Genomic DNA, 18,408 nt, shown 5'->3' on the forward strand with positions numbered 1-18,408 from the left:
TCAGATAATGGTTCCCACTTTAAGAAGGAAGTGATTGACTTGTTGGAGAAATACAACGTGGCTTTTCATAAGTCATCCACATACTGACCGCAAACCAACGGAGCAGTCGAGGCCGCCAACAAGAATATCAAACACATACTGCAGAAGATGGTGGAAACCTACCGGGATTGGCCAGATAAGCTTCCATTTGCTCTGTGGGGCTACAGGACATCAATTAAAACTTCTACCGGAGCGACTCCGTATTCATTAGTTTATGGGATGGAGGGCGTTCTACCTATCGAGATTGAGGTTCCGTCATTGCGAGTATTGGCTGAGTGTCAAATAGCCGAAGCAGATTGGCAGCAGAGCAGGTTTGAGGAACTCATGCTCTTTGATGAGAGAAGACTGAAAGCACTGTACCATGTTCAAGGCTATCAGCACAGAATTGCCCGGGCTTTCAACAAGAAAGTTAAGTCCAGGAATCTAAAGGAAGGAGATTTGGTGCTCAAGGACAACCGAGCTCCCGTCCACGACCCAAGGGGCAAGTTCAGACCCAATTGGACTGGTCCCTATATCATCAAGTCTATCTGGTCAGGTGGAGCTGTGGTTCTAATGGACCTAGATGGCCTAGAATTTTCACAACCGATCAACATGGACAAGTTGAAGAAATATTACCCCTGAGAGGCTCGCTAGACCGAAAACCCGAAAGGGCGACCTAGGCAAAAGTTAGAGCACAAAAAATTGGAAAATATAAAAACTGAGCTCGCAAGGTTGAAAACCCACAAAGGGCAGCCTTGGCAAAAATTAGAGCATAAAAGGAGAGTGAAAATACTCGAGTGAACCTAAGCCTGAACTACGTAAGGCTTGATTCCCATCTTCGGGATACGTAGGCAACTTCATCCTAAAGTTCAGCCATAAACTTTTTCCCGATCAACTTTGTCCATTTGATCATCTCAGTCATCTTTGTCTATCAGCTTCCATTCGAATCTCCGATGCAGTGCTATTCAGACTAGGGGCAACTTTCCGTTGCCATGAAGTGCCGCAGCGCTCTTCAGACTAGGGGCAACTTTCCAGTTGCAGGGATCCGGGGTTGTGCATCTCAGTGACGAATCTCAGGCATGTCCAGTTCTGATCCATATCGAAAATGGTTTTGAAAAGTTTTAATAAAAAGTTGACTTTGTTCAAATTAATCTTTCTACAACTAAGACCATCTTTGGACCAAAGCGGAAAATTTTCAGTACCACAACCTTCAATTTCATTGATTTCAATACAGAGTTCTCCTGCTCTTGCATACAATTGAAGTTGCTTTTTATTACATTCATAAAGAAAACTTGAAAGTACTAATAAAGCAATAAATCCGGGGCATAGTCAAGTCAGGTGTCCCTGCGCCCCCTCCCAGAGCTGGTCAAAGCCTCTGATGCCAAGCTGGGCCCGATCTGTGCCTCTTCATTGAGCCAATCCAAGCACTCATCAGATAAAGTATAACTGAAAGTGGAAGCGGGGGCCAGGAGTTCTCTCGTCCTCCATGCTGTGGCATATCGGGCAAGCTGTTCACCTCGAACTAGGAAGGCAGCCGGATACTCTATCCCCTCTGGCGGGCAAGTCTGATCATGACCAAACTGGCGTTGGAACCGGAACGGAAAGTAGAATACACAGTGAGTCAAACCAACCAACTGGATCCCGGTCTGCCGGAACATACTATAGCTCATTGCTGGGAGATTGAGCCAAGGGCAGCGCCAGGCGATGCGATCTGCAGACAAATTGCACATCCAGTCGAACCACTATCCCTCATCAAAGGCATCGACTAGGCGTTGTCGAAAGAAGTAGCCGCGAGCTGAGTAGGCTGGGCAAGAGTCCACAACTTGCAATTTATCCATCAACCATACCTAGGGAGGGATGAAAAATGAGAGAATAAAGAATAGAGAGATGTACGATGAGAGAAAAGTAAGACAAGGGTTTTGTGAGAAAAACCGAGCCTGAGGGCCGAGTGATGTGAGCATTACATATGTGAGATTGGGTGGGAAACATTACCTGCAGCAGTAGTGGACTCCCCGCAAATCTGGTCGTCTCCCGGCGATAGAAAGCATCCAAGCCCATCAGCGTCTCAGCCAGTGTCATCGCAATACAACTTTTTCCATCCTTCAAGCCTTGAGCAACTTCAATCAGGCGAATGCTAGATCCACCGAAGCCCGACACAAGAAGAAAGTGAGATAGCATACACAAGCAAAGGGCATGTTGTCGGAAACCTTGCCAATGATGGTCGCCACGGTCACCGGCGTCAAAAAAGCAATAAACCAATCCGAGGATGTCCAGTTCCCCATTACAGGTCAGAGACCGAGCGTCATGCGTGATAAGTCCACACATCCGCCCTAAAGCTTGGGCGTGACCAAAGCAAAACTGAGGCAAGATCTCTTCACAACTTTCGGATTCCATCAAAGCTTGAAAATCTTCGAAAGTTGGACATACCTCTTGCTCGCCGAAGCTAAAGATGTGTGTTACCGGGTTCCAAAACCTTGCCGCGGCATGAAGGAAAGGAAGGTGTAGTGGAGTACGGCTCAGCGTGAATAGTGCATTCAAGCCAAAGCCCCGGAAGTTTAACTTTTCCAAGCCGTCTAAAGAAGCAATCCAAGCTGTGAGATTTTCGACGAGAAACGCTTCCATTTTGGTGCAAAACTGAGATGAAAGGAATAAACCACGGAGCTAGGACTTTTAAAGGGGATAAAGCACTGTTCGGAGGGACACGTGTCGAAAAACTGGTGGTGCCTGAGCAAAGTGGCCGGCCGGCCACCTTTTCTGGTAGACCGGCCACCTCTCCCTCCCTCAAATACAAAAGCTGGTCGGCAAGCTCCCAAAAGTGGCCAGCCATGCTGCAATCTGCATATTTGGCCCTGTTTTACTCTCCAGAAGAAAGTTCCTAGCATTTCCATGCATCGGGAGTGTCAAAAGCCTCCATTTCTCTCTGTTTCGGATGCGTTTCGTCGCCCAAATCGTCCGCAATACACTTTGTTTATAGAGTTGTTGTTAAATCTTGCTTATCGAGTTGTTTTGCTTATCGAGTTGTTGTTTTGTTGGTCGAGCTGTTTTGTTTACCGAGTCTTGTTTAATCGAGTCGCCGAGTCTTGTGCATTTGAGTTGTTACTCTTTATCAATTTTGTTGTGTTTTGCTTATCGAGTTGTAAACTTGCTGAGGTTTTTGTTGTTTCTTAGTAACTTAGGTTGTTTAGTTTGTCGTGTTGGTTCGCTACCTGACTTGGCACATACACAATGCACGTTTACCATTCAATCTCTTTACTTGCAAAATGATGCGATGCGATGCTGAGAACATAAAGTACAACACTTTTTCAAAAAAAAAAAAAAGTTGTTTCATTCCATCATGCTTCCTTTGTTACAACATTTTACAGCAAAGGTACAAGTTTTACAGAAAATAAAACTGCCTAATAATGTACAAATGTGCTACAACTACTAGTAAAAAAGATAGATAAAGCAGGAAACAGCTACATCAACGCTCTCAAGAGCAGGAATAAGAGGCCCTCTTCGTCCTCTTCTGCGGAACAGGCTCTGCACCACCAGCACCATCTGAGTCGGAGCTGTCATCCTTAGGATCCTCCTCAGCCTCCTCTCCACTGCCGGAACCAGGGTCGGAACCCTCCTCTCTTTCGGCAGAGGTCTCTGACTGATGATCTGTAGCCTCCTCCTCGTCCTCGTCCTCATCAGGCTCCTCCTCTACGATGTGTGCCCTGCGTCTGCGGGATGACTCCCCTCTCCCGACCCTGCGAGAAGGCCGAGATGGCCCGGCTCCCCGAGAAGGTCGAGATGGCCCGATCTGTGGCGGATATACTGGAGGCATCTAAAAATAAAAAGAGAGTGCAATTTGAATACATCAGCTCAAAATGTGTGTATCAGATACAGATGCAAGCAAACTACATGAAATAAGGATGCATGCAGATACAGTATATGAATGTGATGTGTCAGATGTGCTCTACACATACAATCAATCAAAGCAGTAAAATGTTCAAGGTCAACACGTCGTCAGAAGTACGATAAATATGGGAAAACTAAAGAGTACCTGCAAACCCATGACGGACAGCTGCGCCTCTCTCCGCAAGACCATGCTCTTGAGTGAGGCCACCAATCTGATCACCCCCTCCATGTACTCTCTGGGTGGCTGCAGATACAAGCTCATAATCATCAATGAATAAAGGAATGTCTAAGTGTTTGAATGATAGATGAAAAAACAATGGGGCATACCGGCGGTGAGTCGGGATCAATGACATATCGATGATCAGGCATGGGAGGCTCTATCGGAATCGTGTAGGAGGTCCCGTATCGCCATCCTGTCAACTCGGTCGGCATGTCTGGCCATCCGGCATGATGATGAGTCGGAGGAATCGGAGGGACCAGTCCAACCCCTCCTCTCGATGTACCAGCCCTGCTAGTAGAAGGGGCGCCTGCAGCCCGAGCTCGACTCAAAGACGGTGTGTCAGTGGACCTCCTCGAGGGAGTACGGACACCCGTCAACGAAGGCATCAAGTAGGTGTGACGGTAGGTCGCGTACTCCCCGTCCTCTATGTACAGCAGTGCATCAGTGCCCAGCCTAGCGTCAATGACACCCTGGGGAGTAAGCCTATCAGCGAGCCGCATACCGTCCAGAGGTGCTGAGGGAACACTCGGCTCAGGAAAGCCCATAGTCTGACGAAGGAAGCGTTCCCCCAGGAACCAAGCCCTACCAACTGGCCCCTCGAACAAGACCTTATACCGGGAAGAGCCCCATCCTCTGGCAAACTGAAATCGCAGGTCCCCACCCAAAGGCAACCAGGGCTGCCAGGTAATCTGCGGATAAGCAATGCACAAGCTGATCAGAAATCGTAGATGTACGGAATAAACCAAAGATGAAAACATTGGGAATTGGAAGTTTTGGATTACCTCTGACGACCGCACCGTGTCAAAGTACTGTCGTAGGTAGAGAAGAGTCTCCCGAGGCCGCGGCCGGTACTGGCCCTCGAAAACAAGCGAGTAAGGGGTCACAAGGGACGCCTCCACCTCCAGTTCCGGGGCTAGCGTCGGAAAGTACGCGAAGACCCATAACTGTGGAAAACAGGGCAAAAGCCATCAGAATACAGAATGCTGAGTGCAGAATCTGAATACAGAATGCTAAGGGCAGAATGTAAGTACAGAATGTGAAGTGTGCCGTGTGTGGAATATACAGATAATGAAAAGCAGAAATGTAAATCAAGAGGGCAGGAGGTACCTCCCAGGCTCTCCAGTAGCCGCTAACTATATTCCCCCGTCCGCGGGAGGTCGCGCTCATTTAGCAATAAAGGGTAGCCAAGCTGGCGCCACCCCAATCATACCGACTAACCTGTGTGAGGTCTGCCAAGGCACCCAGCAGATATAGCCCAACGGTGTTCCCCCTGTCAGAGAACAGGGTGGTTCCGAAGAGGAACATCAGAAACTGGCGGGCGTACTGTGTAATCTCCTCCAGAGTCTCGGGCTCAGTATGCCTGAAATGTGAAGAAAACCAAGTGTACAGGACTCGGCCCGAGGATCGATCGACTGGTGGACAAGCTCCCAGTAAGAAGATCCAAGCGGCCTCCCACTTGTAGACGTCCCCCGAACGCCCCAGGAGGGTGAGTCCCGTTCTGTTCATTTAGGGTTACTACAGTTCGGACTCGATTTGTGTCACGGTTCTGAATCTGAACCAAAGAGTCCAAATCCGGCAAATCGTTTTGAGAAACAGATTTTTGAAAAGTAATGCCAAACATGGACTGCTTTGCCAGATACAGAGTCGCCACCTAAATATTTTAAAATGGGAGAATTTAGGAAACCCTGACTCGGTGCCGAAGGCCACATGTCCGTCATCACCGGAGTTGTCTCGGCTCGGGAGCTTGGGTACGATCGGGGAAGGTCAGCTATGAGCACCCCCTTTCGCCCGGTCCGAAGACCGGCCTCTACTAACCATGATATCCGTTTTTGAAAACGTTATGTGTTCTTATTCCGATTATTAGCCTAGAATTACTACGTTATGCGCACAGCAAACAAGTATAGACTAGATTGCCTAATTTGGGAATAAACATTGCATATCCGCTTGTTTTGAAAATGCTTTGGAATTTGCTACTCGCAAGTAGGCTAAAACACGGATTTCAATGAGTTTTTCCAACTCAAACAATCCAACCTTCACCCACAGGCATTCAAACAGTTTATCATATAAGCATTTAGCCGCATGGCAAGCATACTGTCATGGCATCACTCACACGCATGCAGGATGCTAAAACATAAATACTTACATCGTACTCCGTGCCAAAATAATAAACTAGTTAGCAAAACATGCGTGTCCTAGTTCATGTTAGATTGCCTAATGCAACACATACAGGATGCAATTAGATAGGCTCGGCTAACCTAAGCATGGCATATGAAATGCGATCAACTATCACATATTCAATTTTTGAATTGAAGTACAAGTGCAGTTAGCATGATGTACCGAGCCTAATGCATGCAATACAAATGCATGAATGCACGCATGCATAGCATAAGGTATGCTAAATTAAACGTGCCCTAATACTAACCATCAAAGAGGATAAGTAAAAGGGAAGAAAGACGTGAGGTTGGAAGACATACACACCACTCATGCACACTTATTACAGATTTGCCCTCGCTCGAAGGGACCAAATAAATAATACAAATTAATTAACTACGCAAGCTAATTAAATATTACAAATTGCCTAATTAATTAACAAATTAACTAAGCTAAGAAAAAAAAACGGTAAACCGCCTCGGGGGAGGGCCAAATGCAGCGCATGCTCGGATCTTGCTCGGAATCGCACCGCCATGCATAGTCTGCCTCTGTTTTCTTTGCTCTGCTCCTCTGGAGGCTGCCAAAACCTCAGGACTGCTTCCTTGGATGCTGGGAGACATCACCGGCTGCATGGAATTGCCACCGGCAGTGGGATGTGGCCACCGGCACAAAATGCAGCTGTCGGCAGAGAAATGATTGCCGGTCGGCACTTTACACTGCCGGTCGGCAGAGAAAGCCTGCAGAACCTGCAACTCACAGCAACAGAGGGCAAGGCAAAGCATGGCAGCACAATTCAAGGCATGTATGCACCAACCATGTCCCTTATCATGGTAATGACTCAAAGGGGCATGTGTCTCGATTCTCGGACCACCAATCACGCATTTCCATGCATGATGGCCCAAAGAACCAAGTATGCAACTTTCATGTCAAATGAAATGCAAATCAATCAAACAAACTAAGGCCCAATTCCTATCACCAATTCAAGGAACAAGGCATGCATGCAAGGTGCAATGCAACCTAGGCATGCAAGCTAAGGATGCAACATGGCATGGCAAGGCACTTATACAAGCATACAAGCAAACATTAGGCAATGCTAATGGATGTCAAGATGGACTTAAGCATGGTTTAGGCAGCTCTAATAAGGCCTAAAACAAGGGCCAAAATGACCAAAACAAGGGACTAAATACACATGCACACATACATATGATTAAGGGCCAACACTTAGGCACAAATTGAACAACTCTCAAACACATTTGAAAGAAGGTAATCATAGACAATTAGCATGCAACATAAGCTCTGAAAATCATGTTAAGATGGTGTCAAACCAAGCAACAACTCGAGCCAAACATACAACAAATGGCCTAAGTGCTTGAAGCAAGTCAAAGGGGGCTTAAACCATGGCCAAGCCAACCAAGCCTCACAAGGCTAAGGGGGCTTAAAATAGGTTCAAGGCAGACCTAGATCATGCAAAAGGGGCCCTCTAGATGGCATCTAAGTGGCTCAATTCAAAGGCATGCACTATGGCCAAAACATGGAACATGCTACACATGCTTTCAAAGCATTAAAGAAGCATTCAAGGCAAACACATAGGCATGAAAATGGGACTGAAATAGCATGTAGGGTGGTTCCAAATCACCAAATCAATACAAAGATGCCATGCTATACATTCATACACTTAAGGCCAACAAGCCGGAATGCAAAGGGGCTATACTAAGCATGCCAAGATCAACCCAAACACTTATGGACAGACCTAAAACATGTCAAGATAAACACAAAATCTTCACAAATGTAAGCCTAAAACATGCTAGAAACAAAGGCACACAACCTAAGACACATTAAGGCATAAACATGGCATTACATGGTAGGTATGCTAAGCATGCATAGTGTACCAAAACCAATTTAAAATCATGTTATATTATGGAAATATAAGCATGAAAAACAGTCTATACATGCTCAACACACACTCAAACATAGGCTCCCTCAATAGGCCAAAAATGGTCCATTTCAAGGACAACAAGGGAAGGGGGTGGCCCTCCCCTTTTGGAGACTTCAAGGCACCATCTTTACCACTGAAATCCCTCAAGATTTCAGTGGTGAAGAGGCCCAAACACCAAAGTCTCGAAACTAGCACAAAATAGCACAAAATGAGGCCTTTCAAGGCCTAGGAGGGGTCAAACACCTCCAAACCACAAAACACTCTTAATAAACAGTCAAGAGGGCCAAAAAATAGAACTTTTTTGTATTATACACCAAGCTCAAAAACGATTTTAAGACAGGTAAAAATACAATGCAAGAATGGGGGAAAAAGGGGTAAGATTCTTACCCTTGAAGTCCTCTTCAACAATGATGCTCCAATGGCCTTCCTTAGGCTCCAAACCAGTCAAGAACCTCAAGAACAAGCCCTTAGAACCTTAGTTTCAAGAGGAAGGTGAAACACTAGGTGCTTGTGTGCAATAGTATGGACTAAAACACACACAAGAGTAATATAGAGATAGGATGTGTATGTAACTCAAACCCTAAAACCAGAGCTTGGTCTGTGTTTTTCTCTCTCTAAAATGTCTAAACTCTCCAACCTTAGCAACAAGAGAGAGCCCCTCTCTTTATAGAAGCTTCTTGTCTTGTAAAGCTTACAAGACAAGCTTCATAAGAGGGAGATCCCTCCATACACGTGTATGGAGGGGAGCAAAAGCAAGACAGCTGTCTTAAAATATCTGCAAAAGCAGATGCACAATAGTCGGCCGGCCAAAAATGCCATTTTGGCCAAAAGGAGTGCCGACCGGCACTAAAAAGTGCCGACCGGCAACAAATAGTGCCGACCGGCAATATACATTGCCGGTAGCAGCAAAAACCAGCTGGTGGCCTCTAGCCACTGCCGGTGGTGGGTGGGGATGGTCTACAAGCCCTACCCTGCCTCTCAAAGGCAAAACACAAGTGTTTGGTGCAAAACCATACACTAAACGGTCGAGTTCGGAGATCCTGAGGCAAGGCGCATAGCCGAGACCTCCGGGAACTCCAAACGAACACAAACATAGATGATCACCGAGTGTTCAAACGGTGACGTCCAAGTCTTGAGGACGGTCAAAAATGGGGTGTCTACACCATTGGCCCATGTCCTCGTCATATGGGATCGCCCAGCCTCCCACGTCAAGGCCAGTCAATACGGCAAAGTCAAAAAGGGTCATGGTCATATCCCCGGCGGATGAGAAATGAAAGGAGTTGGTGGTGTCCCACCACCTCTCCACCAGGGCGCCCATCAACGTCCTGCTAGCTGGATAACGAGATATCCCGGCACAGAAGGGCCCGAATCCTGCTAGATCAACCCAATCGCGGACGGCCTCTAGGAGCTCCGCGTACCACTCTCTCGCAACGATGGAGCCGTATCCCCGTGTAACACAGGAGGACACCTGCATTCACAGTGAATACATATATTCAGTTTTAGAATAAAATAAACAAGCTGCGTGCAAATGAGATATACAAGCTGCGTGCAAATGAAATGTATAAGCTATATGCAAATCAAATCAGAATTCAAGTGTTTGGGCTGCGTGTTCAACTCTCAATTCATGTGGACTTTGTGTTCACCTCAAACTTCGAGTCGAGTGTTCGACATCAGAATTTCGGTTGTGTGTTCAGATTTCAAAACCAGTGGGCTGTGTGTTCACCTCAAAGTTCGAGCCGAGTGTTCAACATCAAAATATTTGGGCTGTGTGTTCAGATTTTAAAACCAGTAGGCTGTGTGTTTACCTTCAACTTGGGCTGCGTGTTCAGAAATTTAGAGTTTGGGCTGTGTGTTCTACTCTCAACAAATCAGTGGGCTGTGTGTTCACCTCAACAATGGGCTGCGTGTTCAGAAATTCAGAGTTTGGGCTGTGTGTTCAGATTTCAAAACCAGTGGGCTGTGTGTTCACCTTCAACTTGGGCTGCGTGTTCAGAAATTCAGAGTTTGGGCTGTGTGTTCTACTCTCAACAAATCAGTGGGCTGTGGGTTCACTTCAATTTGGGCTGTGTGTTCAGATTTCAAAACCAGTGGGCTGTGTGTTCACCTTCAACTTGGGCTGCGTGTTCAGAAATTCAGAGTTTGGGCTGTGTGTTCTACTCTCAACAAATCAGTGGGCTGTGGGTTCACTTCAACTTGGGCTGCGTGTTCAGAAATTCAGAGTTTGGGCTGTGTGTTCTACTCTCAATCAGTGGGCTATGTGTTCACTTTAACTTGGGGTGCGTGTTCAGAAATTCAGAGTTTGGGCTGTGTGTTCTTCTCTCAACAAATCAGTGGGCTGTGTGTTCACTTCAATAATGGACTGCGTGTTCAGAAATTCAAAGTTTGGGCTGTGTGTTCAACTATCAACATATATGTGTGCTGTGTGTTCACCATCAGGTTATGGGCTACGTGATCAGAAATTCAAGCGTTCAAAACGCAAACAGAATACTATATCATAGGCTAAGCGTCGGAACAAGCTACATGCTAAAAGGAGCAGATATGCATAGCAAGAGGCATGAAATATACAAAAATGCAGAATACGTTGCAGAAATGTAAAAAAGGCGAAGTAAATACCTCTCGTGCCTCATGAGAAAGGTGAGACTCCGGCTCTCGCAAGAGCAGATCCCCAGGCGCTCGATCGTCAAAGTCAGTGAAGTGATAAAAAATAGCCCGCGGAAGGATATGTGCCCGAGGGGCGTACCTCTCGGGTATGAAAGGTCGAACCCTCGGGGGCAGAGCCATAATATCATAATCATCCCCAGCGCCCGGAGGACCTCCACCGTGAGGAAAATAACCGGCCATTTCAGGAAATCTGCAAAAAGGAGCAAAAATGAGCGAAATGAGCCAAAATCGAAAAAAGTCAACAAAAGTCAACTCTCGGAAGATAAAAAAGTCAACAAAAGTCAACCCCTGAGAAAATCTTCCAAATGTTGAGACAAACTTACCTCAAGTGGTGAAAATGAGAAAAGAAGCACCGAAATCAAAATTTAATCGGTCCAAAGTGATGAAAACTGAAAGATTTTGCGAAAACAACTTGCGTGGAGTGTTGGAAAACGCGTATAGAGCACAGATCTGAGAGGGAGAATGCTCTAGGAAGGGAGAGGGACTGATTTCGGAGTTGGATTTGTGAGGAAAAAGTGTTTGGCCGAGTGTATTTAAAGAAATGGGAGCAAAAAGACTAAACTGCCCCGGATTTGGGCTAGGTGGTCGGCCGACCACCTTTTGTGGCAGGCCGACCACCCCCTTTGTAAAAAGCTGGTCGGTGGCCTCTCCCTAGGACAAGACTTGGTCGGTGGTGTTCCCCAAGTGCCCACCAAGCTCTCTGCAAATTTTAGGAAGGATTGGAGTCCCCGGGACCTGAAAAAGTACAAGAAAAGTGCACTTTCCGCCGCAAAATCGCGCCGCCGGAACGTCAACTCCAATTTTCAGTGCGTCTGTCATCATTGCTCATCAAAAAGTGAGATGTATCCTTTCTGAACATGTTGCGACCCCTCCGGGAGGTAAACCGGAGGTCGCAATTAAGTTACCCTCATCAAAAAATGCGCATTTCTTTGCTCGTCGTTTTGCGACAAATTCGCATTCGAATTCACAGTTTTTCTTCATTGTTATGCACATCACTTGCATTCTCATGCACACCACTCATGCTATTGTGCACGTTTCTCAGGTGTTGTAAAATCCTCGGGCTTAACCCGCGTTGTCACGCGCATTACTCCTCGCATTGCGATGCACTTTTCTATCGACGCCGCGATTGTCTGCGTTCAATATCGCTTTGAACATGTGTTGCTAATTATGTTGTGCTTGTCGAGTTTTTTTCTTTTGCAGGCACGATATTGTATGTACGGTTCATTTGAGGCTGGTGCAACCAGACAAACCGCGCAGGTATTGTATCTTCTCCATGTGAGACGTGACGAGAATTGAATAATTCCCCGCATTCTTAACTGCATGGAATGTAGTTATTGCTTTGCATCCTTGCTTAAAACTGTTGCATCCATTGTGAATATGTGCTTCATTACAGCTTGCTACATTTGCATGATCCTTGAGTTACCTTCAGCTTCTTGCATTGTCGGTTGCATTTTGCCCCTGCCTGCGGGCACATCTCTGTTTGTCTTACCTGTTTGTCTAAGTCTTCGGCCTTGTCAAAAATGGGTCGTCTCTAGGCTTTGACATTCACTCCCGTCACTTATGACTTCCGAGTTCTGTCAAAGAGGGGCAACTGTAGACACCCCATTTTTTACCGACCTTAAGACTCAGACGTCACCAGTTGAGCGCTCGGTGATATTGCATATTGTGCTCATTCAGAAGTTTCAGAGTCCCGGCTACGAGCCTTGCCTCCGGACTTCCGAACTATTACGTGCCTTGCTGCGGTTTGTGAACCAGGCTCCGTTTTCTCTGTTTTCTCTTCCCGAAGGGAGGGAGAGGTCTCGTAGATCATCTCTCAGTGGCCGTAGACTACGTTTTGTGGTCGTAGGCCATTTTTCCCGTTTGGAGCCCGGTTTCCGGTTTTTCGGAGCCGACGGCCGTGTGCCTCGGTTCGGGACCGCTTAACCACCTCGTTTGCACCGGTTTTTGGCATACATCTTATTTCCTCCCTTTTGAGGAACACTGTGGCCCGAGAGACCAACTTCGTGGTCGAACGCCACCTCCGGTGCTTAACAGTCCATTTTCGGGGCCCCGGGTCGCGCGTTTCGGTCCCCCGAACCTCCGTTTTGCATCCGTTTTGGTTCATTTTTGGCGGAGACCTTATTTTCATAGTTAGGAAGCTTGTAGGAGGGTGGGAGGCCAGCAATTGTTTTGAAAAGCCAGCTTTATTCCTTCATCGCCCTCCGACACCCGTTTTCCTCACTGAAAAGCCAATGTTGACCACCCCGGGGCCACTTTCTTGAACCCTAAACCCCATATTTGTGTTGTACACACCTGGGAGGCCACCAATAGTTGGTGGCCGACCAGTAATTGTTCCTGACCCTTTTGACCCCCTCTCAAAAATGGTCTTTTCTCTCTCCTGGTTCACTTTTTCTGGGTTTCAACCACATAGTTGTGTTGTGCACACATGGGAGGCCACCTTTCTGGGTAGCCCGACCAGTAATTGTGATTGACCCTTTTGACCCCTGGTCGGCCGACCAGGGGAGGTGGCCGGCCGGCCACCTGAGCCTTCTGAACCTGGTCGGCCCGAATCCCCTCACCTGGTTCCTTCCAGCTGTGTATTTTGTTTTCCCCCAGACCCTATATCTGGGGGGGTGCCCTTTTGAAGCCTCCCTCTCTCTCTACTCCAAGCCTCAAAATACCCTTGCTCCTACACCATTTCTACACCAACTCATAGCCTATCAACCCACACTCCACATCCAGCAACTTGAGGCTGTTTTTCAGAGTTTAGGAGCACCTTTCCTTGGTCCAAAAGCTGCTGAAGTTTGGTTCTACAAGGGTGAGTCATTTTCTTCCCATTTCTAGTCTTTTCTTACTTTGTATCTAAGCCGTACTTGCTTGCATTTTTGGACTCCGACCCAAACTCTAAATAGTCATATTTTGAGTCCCTTTTCATGTTTGATTAAGGGTCTTTCTCTGTTTGAGGCCAGCAGCTATCACTTTCCTCTTTAACTCTCTTTTAGGCCTCATTTTTGCATAGTATTTTAGGCCTATTTGTGAGCTGTTTCCGACTTTTCTATAAATTGTAAAATAACTTTTTTTGAGTCCCTCTTCAACAGTGTTGAAGGGCTCTCCTCTGTTTGAGGCCAGAAGCTATCACTTGCTTCTTCATCTCTCTTTTAGGCCAATTTTTGCATAGTATTTTAGGCCTATTTTTGAGCTGTTTCGGACCTTTCCATAAACTGTGAAATATCTTGTTTTGAGCCCCTCTTCAACATTTTTGAAGGGCTCTCCTCTGTTTGAGAACAGAAGCTGCCACTTGTCTCTTTACCCATTTTCTTGCATGATAGTTTGGCCTTCTTTGTGATTATTTTAGTGGCTTGATGTAAACTGTAAAGTGCCCTATTTTGAGCCCCTCTTCAACTTTGTTGAAGGGATCTTTTCCATTTGGGGCCATCTGCTGTCCCTTTGTGTTTAATCTCTCTTTTGAGGCCATTTTTGCATGATAGATTAGCCCTATTTGCATTCATTTTTGGGACTGGTTATAAACTGGAAATATGCATTTTTTGGGACTGTCTTGCATCTGTCTTCATGCTTCATGATCAAATAATGCATGCTTTGTATAGCTATAGGCCAATGCGTATGCCTAGTTTTGTATTTCGGGCTTCATTCCATGCATCGGATGTCATGTTTCCATGATTCGGGGCTGTTTTGTATCACATTTAAGTGTTGAAATTACATGCTTGTATGCCATATTTCGTGCCTTGCCATGCCTTGTTAGAGTGGCATTTGTGCCTTAGGATCGGTCATCGGTTTGCGTGCATGTGTGCACGCATTTCGAGTGTCTCATTTTCATCTCATGGCTACTGATGTGAGTGTGGCTGAGGTCCACTCATGTTGTTGTAAGCCCATTGTGCATTGTGTATGCTATTTCATTTCATAGCATTGCGTATGCTAGGTTGTATGTTAGCGCATTGTGTATGCCATGTTACCTTGTGCATCGTGTATGCCATTTCATAGCATCGTGCATGCTGGGTTGTATGTTAGTTACATTCATGCATGTCATGCATATCGCATTGTGTTTGGGATAGGAGTTAGCCTGAACACGGGAAACGATGAACGTTTCGTACTTCGAGTGACGGAACGTGTCTCAATTCCAGTCACCGACACTCCGGATAATCCATGATGGAGTTTAGGTCTTGTTGTGTTTATATGTACATTCATTTCATATTTAGTCGTGCAATTTGACTCCTCGGCCATCATGTATCGAGATGCGTGATTGGTGGCACGAGGATCGAGGACTACACTCCCCGAAGAGTAGTCATGCATACATATGTGAAAATATTTTGCCATGCCCCTTTGTTGCTCTCTGTTGCAGCAGATCAGAAATCGGCAGCCTTTCAGAGTTTGGCACGCATTCCAAGAATAATTGCAAACAGAGGCAAACCGGGGTATCGCGAGGGATTCTCCGCCCAAGGCAACCCGAGCATGCATCATTCGTCATCCGGAGCAGATTTGAGGCAGTCCCTGGCTTGCATGCCAATTTATTGCTTTCCTAATTTAATTTGTTAATTAATTAGGGTTTTGTACATATTTGGACTGTAATTATTTGGGACTGTATATTATTTATTCGGACCCTCTGCGCGAGGGCAATGTTGTAATAAGCGTGCGTGTGTGTGATGTATGTCTTCCAACCCCACGTCTTTCTCCCTTTTATTTACCCGCTTATGATGGTTAGATTAGGGCATGTTTCAATTAGCATACAGTATGATAGCATGTTTGCATTCATTCATCTGTCTTGCATACACCGGGCTCGGCGCATCATACTAACTGCATTGTATTTTCAATTCCAAGTTGAATACATGTTAGCTGTAGCATTTCATATGCCATGTCTAGAATAGCCGAGCCTGCTATAGTTGCATTTTTACATGTGTTGCATTAGGCATTTCTGTATAATTAGGATCATGCATGGATTTCTAATTAGCTTCTATTTTGACTTGGAGTACTCGGTAAGTTTTATGCTTTAGCATCCTTTCATGCGTGTGAGTGACTGCCATGATAGCATGCTTACCATGAGGCTATGTGCTTATATGATATAACTGTCTGAATGCCTGTGGGTGAAGGTTGGGTTATTTGAGTTGGAGCAATTCGTTAAAATGTGTGTTTTAAGCCCACTAGATAGTGGCGAAATCATGTTTTTCTAAGCCCACCTGAGGGTGGCAAATTCACGTCTTAGCCTACTTGCGAGTAGCACCATCAAACCATTTCAAATAAACAAACATGAAACATTTTGTTCCAATTCAGGCGATCCAGTCTATACTTGTATGTTGTGCGCATCACATAGTAAATCTAGGCTAATAACCGGAATAAGAACGCATAATGTTTTCAAAAATAGATATCACGGTTAGTAGAGGCCGATCTTTGATCGGGCGAGCGGGGGTGCTCACGAAGTGACCTTCCCCAATCGTACCCAAGTTCCCGAGCCGAGGCAACTTTGGTGATGACGGACACGTGGCCTTAGGCAACGAGTCAGGGTTTCCTAAATTTTCCCAAAATAAAACATTTAGGTGGCGACTCTGTATCTGGCAAAGCAGTCCATGTTTGGCACTTCTTTCAAAATCTGTTTTCTCAAAACGATTTGCCGGATTTGGACTCTTTGGTTCAGATTTAGAACCGTGACAATTTGAGAGTCCTGAACTGTAGTTCACCCCAATACGAACAGAACGGGACTCACCCTCTCGGGGCGTTCGGGGACGTCTACAGGGTGGAAGATGGCTGCCAGATTTGGAAGGAAGAGGTAGAGGCTCAAAAATTTGGTCTGACATAGTTACTGCAATTATCTCTAAGCCTGTATTACATAATTTCTATCTTGAAAACTCTGCAATTATTTTGGGGAATGGTAGGAGAGCACAATTCTGGAGGGATAAATGGGCAGGGGAGTTGTGTTTAAAGGATGAATTTCCCAGACTGTTCTCTCTCTCTAATGTCAAAGATAGAGTAGTGGCTGACTTCTATACCAGTAGTGGAGGGATCCAGGACTGGCTTTTCGAGTTTAGGAGACCTCTGTTGGCTTGGGAAGAGGAGGAGGTGAACAGGTTACATACCTTACTCAGGAGTGCACCGGCTATGAGGGTCATGTCGCCCGATATATGGATGTGGAGGGCTGATTCCTCTGGGATGTATTCTGTTGCTTCAGGTTATAGAAGATGTGAATCACTATTGGGTCCTGATAGGAAAGTGGCAAGAGAAGTATGGAACAACTGTGCACCACCAAAAGTTAAATTCTTTGGGTGGTTGGCTTGGTTAGGCAAGGTGAAAACATCCAGCTATCTCCAAAGAATTGGGATTTTAGATGAGGCTGCCAATGTTAGCTGTGTTTTCTGTCAAAATGAGGTGGAATCGGTCAACCATATCTTGCTCTTTTGCCCATTTGTCTGGCTACTGTGGTCTCAGATTATGAAGTGGTGGGGTGTTCAGTGGGTGATGCCAAACTCAGTGGAAGGGCTATTGCAGTGGTGGTCATTTTGCAAGATGAAGAACTTGAGAAAGTGATGTGGAAGGTTGTGCCTTTGGCTGTCCTTTGGTCCATTTGGAAGCATCGGAATGACTGCATCTTTAATGGTGCTTAACCAAATTTAGAAGATTTATGTGAGGTTGTCAAAGTAAGAATCGCTTTGTGGGTAAAATCCTCCCCAGCCAAAGTAGAGTTCTCCATTAATGATGTAGTTTTTAATTTGCACCAGGTTCATTATTGTTTAAGGCAGGGGAGCTGAGTATAACCTGTCTTGATGCATTCACTGGACAGTGGTATTGAGGATGAATGTTGCTGTCGGCTGTATGTTGCTGCCTTAATGCATTCACTAAGTTCATTATGTTGTTGTCTGCTATTTGTTGCTGTCTGTTGGTTGCTAATCTGCTAGAGTGCAGAGGACAGTGGTTTTGGAGGATGTTCATATGTTAGAGTGCTTGGGCAATCCTTAGTGTGCTTTTCATCTGTTATGCTACTCATATGCTAGAGTGCAGTGGACAATGGTCTTGAGTGTGCCTCTGTTCAGTTGTTCATCTGCTAGTAATCAAGAATGATGCATCAGAAATGGAATGCTGCTCTGTTGTGTGCTGAGAAGTGATGTATTACCTCATGGTGTACACATACAACTGTAGATGTTAGTGCTGTTAGTGGCTACAAGAGTTGGCTTTTTGTGTATGGTTGTTTCTACTGCTTCTGATGGCAGGGAAGTTTTTGCTTGTCTTTTGTTGGTTTTGGTTGGTTACTCATCAACCTGATGTGATGCTACAAAGGATTGTGCTTGTTCTATGGTGCCAACCTAGTTGGGATCATATTACTTAGCTATGATGTCTGTGCATTCATCTCTCTTATTGTTGTATAGTTTATTATTTCTCATCAATAAATCTCTTTCTTTGCCGTTCAAAAAAAAAGAGAGACAGATGATCATTCTTGGAGAAGAAATTGGAAACTAGATTCATCGGACTAGGGCTTGCACGGTAGAGACGGCGATTGCGGGAGAGGCCGTTGCCGTAAGGAGAAGAAGCGGAGAAGAAGAAGGAGAGAAAGGCAAGGGAT

At 45.7% G+C, this 18,408-nt stretch overlaps 1 protein-coding gene across 1 annotated transcript in view; it reads left to right on the forward strand.

Moving 5' to 3' along the window:
- LOC145824139 (uncharacterized) overlaps positions 1–18,110 on the forward strand; it is a 30,882-nt gene extending 12,772 nt beyond the window's left edge. Inside the window, exons 2-5 of the mRNA XM_082923737.1 lie at positions 16,730–17,199; positions 17,280–17,447; positions 17,570–17,633; positions 18,059–18,110. Of these exons, the coding sequence (XP_082779863.1) occupies positions 16,730–17,199; positions 17,280–17,447; positions 17,570–17,633; positions 18,059–18,110 (754 nt within the window). The remainder of the gene's footprint in view (positions 1–16,729; positions 17,200–17,279; positions 17,448–17,569; positions 17,634–18,058) is intronic.
- The last annotated feature ends 298 nt before the right edge of the window (positions 18,111–18,408 follow it).

The sequence above is a fragment of the Camellia sinensis genome, chromosome 4 (genome assembly GCF_055761805.1).
Source record: "Camellia sinensis isolate YWXY chromosome 4, ASM5576180v1, whole genome shotgun sequence".
Taxonomy (NCBI): Eukaryota; Viridiplantae; Streptophyta; class Magnoliopsida; order Ericales; family Theaceae; genus Camellia; species Camellia sinensis.